Here is a 12888-nt window from a genome sequence, read left to right as displayed (position 1 = left end):
GTGATGATTCCGTGCTTTATTTGTCAATTTGAATATACTGGTTGAAACTGACGCTCTTAGGAGATTTCCTTTGGCATGTAGCGGAATCAGAATAAGCATATAGCTAAAATTAAGAAAAAAAAACACATACGAGAAATACCTTTGTCAGAAGTGCCGATTGGTTCTTACTCGTCGTATAACTCCGAAATTATAACATTTTCTTCTATAAAGCAGCTACTAAAGAATATCCATGTAATATTTATGTGGTGCTTCACGCCATGAAGTACCGAGAACAATGTGAGCTATGACAGAGGGGCAATAAATATAGAAGAGACCCCGAGGCGCTTTTAGTTTTAAGTAGCGTTTCAACAAGCGCAACTATAACTAGTTTACGAAGCACACTCGCACGTAGTAGAGCTGCTTTGGCGAATAGGACAATAATTTTATCACGTCCGCTTAGTTCAGCGGGAATATCTGAAAACCCGACTACCCGAGTTTTCAAACCAAAGCCGCGTGGACATTTTTTTGGGAAGTCTTCTTTTCTGTTTTGTGGTTGTGTGCCACGTCTCCGATCTGTAATGTCGAACCATGTGTGTCGAAATTATGTGTATCTGTGAGTGTGAAATGAGAAAGCAACGTTCCAGGGAGGTGCATTCCTTGCCGGCATATCTTGTGTTAGCTTCAGTGTTTCAAATGGTGCAGCCTTCTATAAGGCCATGTCTCGTTAATGTAAACAACTCCATTCTCCCGAGAAACCATCAAGAATGGAAGTGTTACTGTGAGTCGTTCATAGCAACGAGAAACGAATGCGTGCATTTGCCCAGTGTGCTCCCGAATAGTTTGTCTATACGTAGCTGCAGTATTCGTAATAATGGGGTTCCTATTAACGAGGCACGACTGTATGCGCTCCCTTTTGAACGCAGTTGTGGTACCACCACCGACCTCCGAACCAAACAACAGAGCATCGCAGTCGTCATTTTTCATCGTATGAGATTCCGGATCCACATCCAGAGAATCTGAAACTCCACGAAGCCGTTCTTTCTAACGGAGAGGTGGATATTGCGGACATAAATCTGGCAGACATGGATCCGGAAGACATAAGGGTGAGCCGCCCCTCTTTGAGCCTTTTCACAAATGGAGCTGAGGCTCCGATTTGCCTACTGCTAAAACGCCGTAATTATTCATCTTTTGTTTAGTACAGCACTGGGCTTGTTTGGTAACTCGCCCACTTTGCCATGACGTGCCCTGTTACTGAAGCACTTGGATTTATGGTCTCATAGTTCAGTGCACCAGTTGCAATCGTTTTTATTAAATGGCAACTTCCCCTCACGGCCAAGATTCATTGGTTGTTAGAATACGGCTACTGTGTGTAGCCGTAAAGGGGTATTCACACGAGGGAGAAATCCCGGGGATTTCTCCCCGGCACGCGCATCCCACGACGAAAACGTCAGGCTTTGCAATGTGCAAAAGCCTCGCGTTTTCATCTCGCGATGCGCGCGTGCCGGGGAGAAATCCCCGGGATTTCTCCATCGTGTGAATACCCCTTAACGGGGACATGCGCGAAGGTGGAATTTTTGGTGTAATCTGAGCTAGTTGGTTACTCATTATTACACCAATCGTTACTTATCTTTCTAGTTACCTGAGCACGTCTTTTATCAATTTCAACCTCCTTGGCCCACCAGGCTTGAGGCTCATGATTGCAACGTCCATCTGCCAAGCAAGGCTGCTCACTCGCAGCACACAAAAGAAGATCATCCTGGAAGAGGTAAAGTGTTTTTTCGGGGCTCTACAACCATCACACGCGCACGCACAACGGGTGTCCAAGATTCTTCGATCTGAAAAATGGCGCCAAGTGCGACTACTCACCGACTTTCTGCGAGTCAAGTCTCCGACCCGCAACGAATTTTCCAATCATCTCATCATGACGCAAAACACAACGGAGATCCTCTGGAAGAAGAACTTTCTCCCCATTTGGCGTCATCATCTGGAACTACACCGGCAACGCAAGACGGTTCTGCAAAAGACACCGCTCCAGCTTATAGGGAATGTGCACATTTCAGAACAAGCTCGGAAGGTGCTGGAACAAGGACCAAAGTTTGCCATAGCTCCCAAGCTTGAAGCTGTAGACAAGGTAGCCATAATACGGCAAATTGCCGCAAAAGCTCCACAGGAAAGAAGCTCTCAAATTATTGATGAAGGAATCAAAGTATTTTCCAGCCTTCAGCACCAAGCTAAGCCAAAGGTGAGCTTTGGGTCTACAATTCAAGAATTAAGAAGCCGGGATTTAAAGCTATGCATTTCCGATAAGGAGGGAGGATTTGTCGTTCTTGAGTCCGACAGATATGGAGAAAAAGCCCATCAGGCCATGATCAAGAATTTTATGCCAGTAGCAGAGAAAAGGACAAAAGTAGCAAAGAAGGCCATTCTCAAGTTGCTAGACGAACACCAACAAGCTAGTCTCAGCACCAGGATCAAAGGGGCAAAAAATGACCAACTTTCTGTCTTCTTCTCAGCCAAGACTCACAAAGAAGGTGTTCCATTTCGGGCCATTGTATCCGAAAGAAACACTTGGCAAGCATGCGTATCGAGGTTTCTTGCCCAGCAACTCTCCAAAATACCAGTAGAAGACCCCTTCAGGATACCTAACTCAGAGCACGTGATCGCATTTCTTCATGAACAAGGAAACCTAATTGTTTCTGGGTTCTCGATTGACGTACAGGATATGTACTACTCAATTCCGCACGATAACCTTTTACGTGTTCTTCAAACCACCATTGAGGAACAAGGGCTTACCACGTTTCAAAATGCAGCAGGGATGAGCCTGGGCACCTTCTTGGAACTTTTAGGCTTCTACTTGTCCGCAACGGTGGTGGCCCACCAAGAACATCACTATGTGCAGAAGAGTGGGATATGCATCGGATCCCAAGTGGCTCCGTTTTTATGCGAAATTTTTCTCGCTGCCTGTGGAACAACTATCCAAAAAGTCATAAATGATCCACGAATATCAGTCATTTTTCGCTATGTGGATGACTTTCTTATTTTATGCTCCACTGCAATTGAAGAAGAAAATGGATGCCTCGACTCCATAATGACACACTTCCAAAACAGCTGCATGGGCCTCACTTTCACCCATGAGCTTCCCATCAAAAAAACTATTAGGTTCCTTGACCTGGTGCTGGAGTTTCAAAAAGATCATGTTTGTTGGAGGTACCAGGCGCGCTCGAATAAAGGGTTTCTTCCCTTCGAGTCCCAGCATTCCAAAATCGTCAAACAAGGAATAGTCGCCACGGCCCTTCTGGCCAGCCTCAAAAAGACTTGCCCCCACCAAATACAACAAAGCTTCAATACACAAGTTTCAAGACTTCAGGACGCCGGTTACCCAGAGTCTTTATTGGCCTCCATTTGCGAAAAAATCATTCGCACCATCAAGAAGAAAGACGACCCCACAGCAAAAAAGAAACATGCACGGAAACCTTTTGTGGTGGTCCCATATATACATGGGGTTACCCACAAGTTAAAAAAGATCGCCAGGCGACAAGACGTGCAAGTTATGTGCTCGGCACCCAACAAAGCGTATTCAATGTGCCGGAAGATCAACCAGTCATCGACCAACCAGATCAGTCAATGTAACACCAGGCACAAGACACAATTCGCCTCGTGCGAAAAAGAGGTTGTTTACAGCATACCACTGACATGTGGGCGCTGCTACATTGGACAAACGGGACGCTGCATCAACGAGCGTACACGTGAGCACGCAGCCAACCTAAAGAACCTGACAGCGCCGGGGCACCTATCTGCGCATTGCCGAGCATGCAAGTGCACGGCGAAGCTCGCGCAAGTTAACATCGTAGCACGCCACAAAAGCCAGCTCGCGCGGGAGATGTTAGAAGCTGCTGCCATAGAAGAAAAAGGAGATGGGTGTGTTAGTGCACCTTCAATCACCTTGTTGCGCACCGAAAAACTATTTCTCCGAGGGGGTCAACATCGTGTAAAATAAAACGTAAAACAAAGGGGAAAAGGGGGGAACGAAGTGAATTATGCAGAAGGAGAGGAAGAAGATGAAGAGGAGGTTTATATAAAAACAGTTGGTAGTCCAGCGATCGGGTGTCTTTCTTTCTATCTCTACCTTTTCCTTAGTTCAGCTGGTTTTTTTCATAATGGTGGAATTTTTATTATCATTATATACGGCATCGTAATAAATTTTTTTACAGTTTATGGTGCTTACTATTTTCTTTGTAAACCGGCTGTTAGATTTAATATAGCTTGTTTTTCTAGGTTCTCAATGCAATGTACAGTCGCCGGCCATATGAGCTCCCCCGGCCGAACGCCGACCCGATCAGCGAAAATTCCGCATGTGGCGCGTCGAGCGTTGCCGCGTTTTGGGAGCCGGGCTATTGGGGCCAAACCATTCCGTTATCAAAGGTGTGGACGCATAGCTTTTATCGGGATTTCAGCCTTTAGAAGTTTGAATCACGAAATCATGGCCGATTAGAGTTGCCGTCTTCGGGTGTTGGCCCCAAGTGTTCGGAGGGGATGTTATAACTGCTGATAGACTGGAGCTTGCTTTAGGTGTAGATAAAGCAGCAGTGTTCGATCGATGCTTACAAATGTAAAGACCCTACGTTTGATATAATATTAAGCATGACAACAATTATCCTTCGGCAAGCGAGAAGTGGCCGACCAGGAAGCCGTCTGCAAAGTCATCGTGTAGAGAATTACCCTTGGCGAAGCAACACGCTACTGAGCGCAGAACAACAGAGTCTCTTCGATAAAACGCGTTCATGAAAACTGCCTGAATTTTTATTCTGCTTCGACACAAATCCTTTTCTTTTTGTTATCTATAGCATATCGCCTATGGTTTTAATAAATTATTTCAAAATCGCATGTCATTGTCTAGTCTATATTTAAGAAAGATTGTAAGAAAGCTTGTGCCTAGGATTACTCTTCGGGTAGGAAATATTTAAAATGACAAAACGGTTTTGCAAATAAAAGAGTAGCACATAACACGTCAGAGATATTATGCAGCAAAGAATTTCGATAAGCCGTCTGCGTTTACCTACAACCGGAAACGGGATTGTAATCGGCCGTGCTTCAGATTCACGTTCCAATACGCGGAATGCTATCAAACTTCCTGAGTGCACCCCTTTGATGAAGGAATGGTTCGGTCCCAATAGCCCGGATCCCAGACCGCGGCAATGCTCGACGCGCCACATGCGGGATTTTTGCTGCTCCGGTCGGCGTTCGGCCGGGGGAGCTCATATGGCCGGTGACTGTACATGGAGAAAACAAAAACATGCTCTTGTGCGCACGTAGAGCGTGGCAACGGACTTAAAAAATAAACCGAGCCAAATGAACTAATTCGCTGCTTTTAAACCGCCGAGTGCAATGAACGACAAAAATAATGCGTGTCACGCTTCTTTCACTTTAAAATAATTAAAAGTATCAAAACATGCCACTTTAAGGGATTAACAAACGTCTTTTACATTTTTTTATGAATATAAAATATATATATATATTCTAACCGAATCGAAATAGTTGGATTTCACATATTCTAAAGTATACGCATGCCAAATTTTGTTGTGATAATACAATATTAAAAACAGAAATTCTTGTGCACAGACCATGAAGGTGCCCTAAAATTACGTAAAAATGAAGAAAAAAATACGCGTTCGAAGGTTGCAATAGATCTATAACCAAACTCTTTCGCGGCGCAGAATTTTTTTTTTTTAATAAATTTTTGCGAAAAATTAGAAACTACAGAAATCTGCAACGGAGAGAAGACAGCTATGGCGGGCGACGCCACAACTCGGAACAACCACAGGGAGAAAAATGGCTCAAATGCTCCCCGTTCTGGGTTGCCTGGGAGGTCTTCGAACGCGTATCTGATTAATGTCGCGATCAAATCCGGGAATAATTATTTTTATACATCGAAAATAAAGATTACAAAATAATAATAACGCCATAATACTTGAAATCACTTTTTTTGTGTGTGCGAAATATTGCCGTTTTTGGCCCGCATCTTCCCTTGCCGCAGTCACCTGCTCATACCTAATACAAAAGATACGGTATCCACTGCAGACATCATGGCAGAATGATCTGCAGACGCACCCGAAGCATTTCATTTATTTCAATTTCGAAGCATGTTTCCACTCATGTTCGAAGCATGTTTGTTGCATACCTATGTAAGTGTGCTTCCCGCATGTCTGCAAACAGTGTCTGTATGATCAATGTAACAGGACTGGCAGACAAGGAATAAACGCCCCTCAGATAGCGGTTGCCGACTTTGTATGACGGATTAACAGTGTGGACCGCTGCTTAATGTAATCATACCATTAAATTGCATTGTTTCTACTCTGCAAAGGAAAGGGAAGAGAATCGGGAGGAACGTACGTCTCCTTCTATGCCTGTGGCAACCAGAGAGCACTGACTCGGGGAACCGGACAGCTCTGCGGTTCCGCACTACTGAATCGAGCTTTGAACTATACCTACGCCACGCGGCATGCGATGCATAAAAAAAAGAAGAAAAAAAAAAGACGGGGTGTATGTAGTAGTGGCGTAGCTAAGCCATCCAGCACTGGGGCTATGTCTTTCATAGCACCCCCCCCCCCCCCCCCTCCGTCACATCCGAGATTGCAACCAACCAGGAAAGCGGGCGAAGGAGGCGCCGGGCGCTGCCGGAGGTGGCACCACCCTACGTGACTGGAGCGCCACGTACCTGAGCCGCCCCCCCCCCCCCCCTCCTTTTCCGGCTTGGTACGCCCAGACTTGTACCGTGCGCATTACAAGTAATCAAATTACTTGTAATCGATTACTTTTTGGAGTAATTTTGTAATCAGTTTATTACTTTTATTAGGCAGTAATCACAAGAGTAATCTGATTACTTTTTGAAGTAATAAAATTACTTGTAACCGTTACAATTTGTCCACGAGACCCCCGCCCCCTCCCCCCCCCCCCCCCCCCACCCGGCACACGCCCTTTTTTTATAAAATGACAAAAATATTTTTTTTTTTCAAACGGAAAAAAGAAAGATTTTTGCGGAGCTGTAGGAAACGAGGTCAATCTCTTTCTATGTACAGTTTCTGTAAAATGTCCGGCTTTTTTTTTTTTTTTTTTTGTCTTCGAGCTGGGACTGGGAGTGGGAAGCCCCAGGGAAACCACCGTGCGTGAGAAAGGCCATTCAGGGCGCAGTTTGAGGAAGCAGAATGTAGCTTTGTGAGTCCTTCGTTCAAACTAGCCCCCTCACACAAAATAAAAAAATCCTGCTTAGGGTACCTACTCGCAGCCCGTAGGAGTACCAAAACCGAAGAATACCTAAAGTGGATGCAAAATATAACAGGGCAGTTGAAATATTTCCCCATTTCCCCTACGTGGTCTTTGTGACAAGCAATGTTTCGAGTTGAGAAGTAGTCTGGGCGATCTCTTCCGCTGATGGATACTACACATGATCCGTGTCAAGTCCTGGAGCTGCTGCTCTTTTGTATAACATGCGAGCTCATCCACGTGTGAATAATAAAATGAGCGACGCAAACTTTGAGCGACAACCCTTGCTCAAGCCCCCCCCCCCCCCCCCGCCCCCCACATACACACACACACACTGGCGAACGCCGAAGTCATTAAACCTCTTCAAACGAATTCTATGCTTGTGTCCGCATTGTGAAGGTGCAACGACCGCGAAGAGGGAACCAGTTTTTCTTCTTCAGTACTTGTGCAAATGTGAAATATAGGTTGGAAGTAGTTCATTGCTATGAGCGCTAAAGATGTGTCTTCACACAATAAAGTAATGGGAAAAGTAACGATTACTTCTTTAAGTAATGTCCAATTACATTTGCCGTCGAGTAATCAAGTCATCTTATTGAATACTTTTTAGCCAAGAGTAATAGTAATTGTAATCGATTACTTTTTTTTAGTAACGTCTACAAGACTGGGTACGCCACTGGTGTTTATGTTTAGACAGCCTAAAACTAAGTCTGCCTCAACGGGCGACTTGTCTCCCAGCTGTAGATGAGAAATGTAGTCAGTGCAGTACAACCGCTAGCCGGGGGTCTTTAACGTGCACCTCGCAGTAGGGATACACGACCGCACGTCGGTACGATGGTCATCCAGATCGAAACGGGCAGGATGAGGATTAAGCCCAGGATCCCTGGCTACTGCAGCGCGAGCTTTCACTCCACGTGCTTCGAGCTGGTCTGCGCTAGCCCACTTGGCCACCAATCCCCCCATGCAATGCATATAGCACATCGACGCCGCAAGTATATATTGACTGCCGCGTTAAATATGGACAAACGAATGGCCATAAGACATAGCCCATGATCGTGTGGCGTACGGTCCTTCGGGGGGATGTTAACAGTGACAGCTAGCTTGAGACGCAATATTACTGATCTTAAATATCAGCAAGCGCCATTGTCAGCCATGAATGTTCCCAAGCAAAGCGCCAAGACAAGTAAATACCCTTTTCAAACATAACTAATACTAGATTTACACACTCAAAAACGACCATGAAAGCAGTCTCCTCGCACTGCTCGTTTTAAATGAGCCCGACTCATCCGGGGGTTCTCGTGCATGATTCGTTTGCAGGCTGAGCTTCGGCGCGTGTACACCCAACTGCAAGTGCTGCGGAACAAGACGATGCGCAAGGACAACCCGCACATCTCCAAGCGCAGAGGCGGCCGCAAAGTGACCCACCGACGGTTCTCGCTGCAGCCCTTCCACCACAAGCACAAGCCGCACCACCACCCGCACGAACAGGAGACCACCGAAGTCTCCAAGACGCCCGAGGACTCGACGGCCAGCGGCGAGGGCGGGCCCGTACCCGACGGGCCGTCCGTCACGAGCGTCTCGGGCATCGGCAGGACCTACGACGACGTCCCCTCGACGCCGGTCACCCCTTCCAGGAGGAGCTGAACCCCGCCCGCTGCTGGGGACCCGACACACCATGGTGAGGGAAGAAGCGTCGGCGATCCATCATTCAGGTTCGGCGAGGCCGAAGGGCCAACGTCAGGCACATTACATAAATTGAACGAGGGATAGTCGCAACCCGGCGATCTTGTGGTTCCTAGCCAAAGCGACAAAGAGCAGTTCCCGAACTTGACAGCTCTTCGAGTTCAGCCAGTCAGGGTAAGAGATCAGTTTAATCAAAGAGGAAGTGTTTCGGAACCAAAATAACGTAATAGAATTCATTAACAAGCGGTTAAAAACAGCGTGCATCTGTCCCTCGATAATTACATTTTGTTTTACTTAATGTGCGAGCGCAGCCGAAGCTACAAGCACGAGCATGTTGCCCCGAACCCATGAACGACGCTTTCACTGCACGGGTTGCAAATGCTTGGTAGGGAAACTGAAAGCCCGGAGCGATCCGGGCTTTCAGCTGCTGCGTCCGGAGTGCGGACGCAGCAGCTTCTGCTGCGTCCGCACTTTGCACGAGCTCGAAGCACTTGGCTTCACAGCCCCGGAAACAGACGACATTATATTTCCCTCTGGAGCCGCACACTAACGTTGTACAATTCAGTGACTTTTCAACTTCCTGACATCTACCGGCCCGTCCGACAGGTTCTAATCGTCCTTCACGGTGATGCATCCCATGCTTGCACTGGTCAAAGAACCAATCGCAGCAGGCAAGGATCTTAAATGACAGCTAGTACTTGTACCCACCTAGCATATATAAATCCTCCTACCTTTTTTTCTGTTTCTTTAATTGTTAGTCATTTTTTATACACAACAACGGCGCAACCATCTTGAAAGTCGTCACTTCTGGTACGCGTTAAAACATCGTTTTGATCTCTCCTCGACACGAGAAGGTGTTCGCAAAAAACGCGTGATTGTTGCACATACTTGTTTTGCCTCGCCTCGCCTATACTTTCTCGCATATTCCGGGTCGAAACGTTTTATTACTTTCACGTCCCGCATACCAGGCACGAAACCCACGAGAATGAGAACGAAAGAAAACGGAAAACGTCTCTATATATTCGTTAATTACGGGCCGGTCAAGCAGCGTCAGCAGCGCAACGTCATGGCATTTATCGTATTTATGGGCGCGTGTTACCACTGACTGACACCAATCAAGCTAAAAAAAAGCCGTGACTTCGTCCTTTTAGCTTGGGCGCCTTCGGTCGTGTGTCTTTTAGGCTTTGTCTGCGCCCTTTCTTATAGTGAAACGAAGTAGTTATGAAGCACGTTTGAAGTTTACTCGTAATCTCGTTAGTACTACAATAGGCACTTTTTAGAGCGCAGCTCTTAGGCTCCTGTTTCCGGCTTTAGCGGCGCGCCGCTAAAGCCGGAAACAGAAGCCTAAGAGCGGTTACGCCGACGGCGTAACCGCGCGCCTTGCATTATGGGAATAATGCCACCGGGCTTGAGCGCGTGTTGCATTATGGAAAAATTTCCCCGCTAATATTAGCGGGAAAATTTACCGCTAAATTTAGCAGAAATTTTTTCTCTAAATTTAGCAGAAAATTTTTCTCTAAATTTAGCGAAAAAAAGACCCTCTAAATTTAGTGGAGGATTTTCTCCGCTAAAGTTTGTGTAAACCTTTTCCCGCTAAATTTAGAGGCACAAATTCCCCGCAAAGTTTAGCGGAAAAATGTCCCCGCTGAACTTAGCGGGAAATTTTCGCCGCAAAATTTCCCCGCTAAAAAAAAAAGGAGGGGAGCAGGCGAGGAGGAGGGGAGAATACGGAGGGGAGGAGGGGCATACCTTCCCCTACGTGATCTCCCTTCCTCCTCCTCAAGAGCTGCGCTTTAATTCGGCGTTACAAAAAATTGGAAACGTCTTCAATTTTTTTTTTTTTATTTGATAGCCGTTTGAGTTGTACGCAAACCGCATTTAACGGACCCCCTGGGTGTTCCGTGCGCAGGCAAAGAGGACCAACGGAGCGTGCCAAATCCAGGACCACATGATCATCGCGAAGACCCTCCCCGCGGACCTGACTGTGTCGCTGATGGGCCACAGCGAGCCGCGGCCGTCGCGTTTTCAAGTCGCTTGCGTCTCTGCTCTCCGGCGCCGACGGGGGCCCACCACGCCGGCCCGGAGAGCCGCCAGGCGTTTTTCTACGGCGTAGTCCCGTCGAGAGCACCCGCCGCAGTGAGATGTACATACGGGAGCCTATCTATATTAGAGAGGGAGAAAGGAACAGGAGACCGAAGAGCGAGAATGACCTGTTGACGCTTGCGAACAAAAACAACAACAACAACTTTCACGTCAAGTATTATACCGATGCTCGCAGCGAGAGGCCGTGTTTACAATTCATATGCAATAGATAGCCAATGTTGAGCGATACATCTGTAGCTACATGATTCAACTTACGTGTTTGTTGTTGAACTTTGCTGAAGCTGTACGGCCCACTTACTCACTGGAGTTATAAAAAAATATTTTGTTGGATGTGATTTACTGTTGTTTCATCAGGTTGGCCATCTTTGTTTCACCTGAAGGCCGACTGATGTCCAATCCTTCAAGACACACAAACGCGTACAGACAGACTACAATCGCCAAGTACCGGTGCACCCTGCGTTTGATTGGACGTGCGTTTTCGACGCGTCGTGATTTGCCCCTCGTCTTATAAATTTCTCCGTACTCTGGCTTAAAAGGTAAAACAAAGTACAACATGCCCCCAAACGCCCCCCCCCCTTTCCCCCCCAGAAGAAAAAAAGCAACAACAAATAAATGAGATTTTTAATCTGCCTTCTTTTTTTTTTTTTCGGGAAAACAATGTACGCATCGCCGACCACCCATTTTCCGCCCAATTACTGGGTGTTTCAAGGAGCGGCCAGGCTCTTTAAATTGACCGCAAAATTCGGTTTCTTAACCTATCGCGCTACGAGTTGTGCAACGTTGCCCACAGATGGTGCTTTTTTTTTTTCTTTCTTTTTTGTAAAATTTTTGAAGAGCGAACTTACCTGAGGTAGAAGAAAAGAAATAAAAGGCATAGCTCCTATGGAAATGCGGCGAAGCCAAAGGTCTTCAAACACTACGGCTCCGTTTCGCATGGGAGGATGAGATGGCGCAAGCGGTCGCGACGCCAACTGCCGCCAACGAACGAGCACACAGCGCCGAGAGCCGGCGTCTTTAGCAGTCGATCTTTTCGACTCAAAAGCGACGCGAGCGTTTTTCATATCAGTAGTCAATGCATCATTTTATCATCCTTACTAATAAAACTGATTAAATGGACATGTAATCTATTAAAAAATGGTTTGTCGGGTTATTTTAACAGTTTTTTTTTTTCGTGGTACTTATGTAGTCTGCTTTGAAGTTCCTTGTTGTTACCGCACCGGTTTTTGTTTCTGCGACTGTCGCCGCCTCCGTAACGTGCGCCGCTTTTGAGTCGAAAAGCTCGTCTGCTAAAGACGCCGGCTCTCGGCGCTGTGTGCTCGTTCGTTGGCGGCAGTTGGCGTCGCGACCGCTTTCGCCATCTCTTGTCTTTCGTGCGAAACGGCGCCGTATTGTTTTGAAGACCTTTGGCTTCGCCGCATTTCCATAGGAGCTAAGCCTTTTTCTTTCTTTACTTTTTCCTCGGGTAAATTCGCTCTTTGCAAATTTAAAAAAAAAAAATGCACCATCTGTGGGCAACGCTGCACGAAGTCGTAGCGCGATAGGTTAAGAAACGGAATTTTGCGGTTGATTTAAAGAGCCTGGCCTCTCCTTGAACCACCCTGTATATAGCGCAAGCGGTCTTATCCAGATTCTTTCTGTTTCATAACTGACCGTTATCTCATTTAAAAGTTACATTATTTTCTGATCATTTCAATGTTAAAATGATGTATTTTCTCTGTCACTGGCACCATTCAGCTCCATATATTTGCGGAATCCGTCGGCCCCCATTTTTTCATTGAAAATTTCAGGAAATCTCTTATAACTTTTGAATAATGTAAAAGTTAGTTCTAAAACTTTCACCCCTGGTTCGGAAGGCTAGGGGTACAT

At 46.4% G+C, this 12888-nt stretch overlaps 1 protein-coding gene across 1 annotated transcript in view; it reads left to right on the top strand.

Annotated features, from left to right (window-relative positions):
* LOC8036209 (probable G-protein coupled receptor 158) overlaps positions 1-11455 on the top strand; it is a 229250-nt gene extending 217795 nt beyond the window's left edge. Inside the window, exons 10-12 of the mRNA XM_029991980.4 lie at positions 903-1082; positions 8554-8914; positions 10829-11455. Of these exons, the coding sequence (XP_029847840.2) occupies positions 903-1082; positions 8554-8880 (507 nt within the window). The 3' untranslated portion in view covers positions 8881-8914; positions 10829-11455. The remainder of the gene's footprint in view (positions 1-902; positions 1083-8553; positions 8915-10828) is intronic.
* The last annotated feature ends 1433 nt before the right edge of the window (positions 11456-12888 follow it).

This window comes from Ixodes scapularis, unplaced genomic scaffold (genome assembly GCF_016920785.2).
Source record: "Ixodes scapularis isolate PalLabHiFi unplaced genomic scaffold, ASM1692078v2 PGA_scaffold0__279_contigs__length_252992795, whole genome shotgun sequence".
NCBI classification, from domain to species: Eukaryota; Metazoa; Arthropoda; class Arachnida; order Ixodida; family Ixodidae; genus Ixodes; species Ixodes scapularis.
This window is presented reverse-complemented; position numbering and strand designations above follow the sequence as displayed.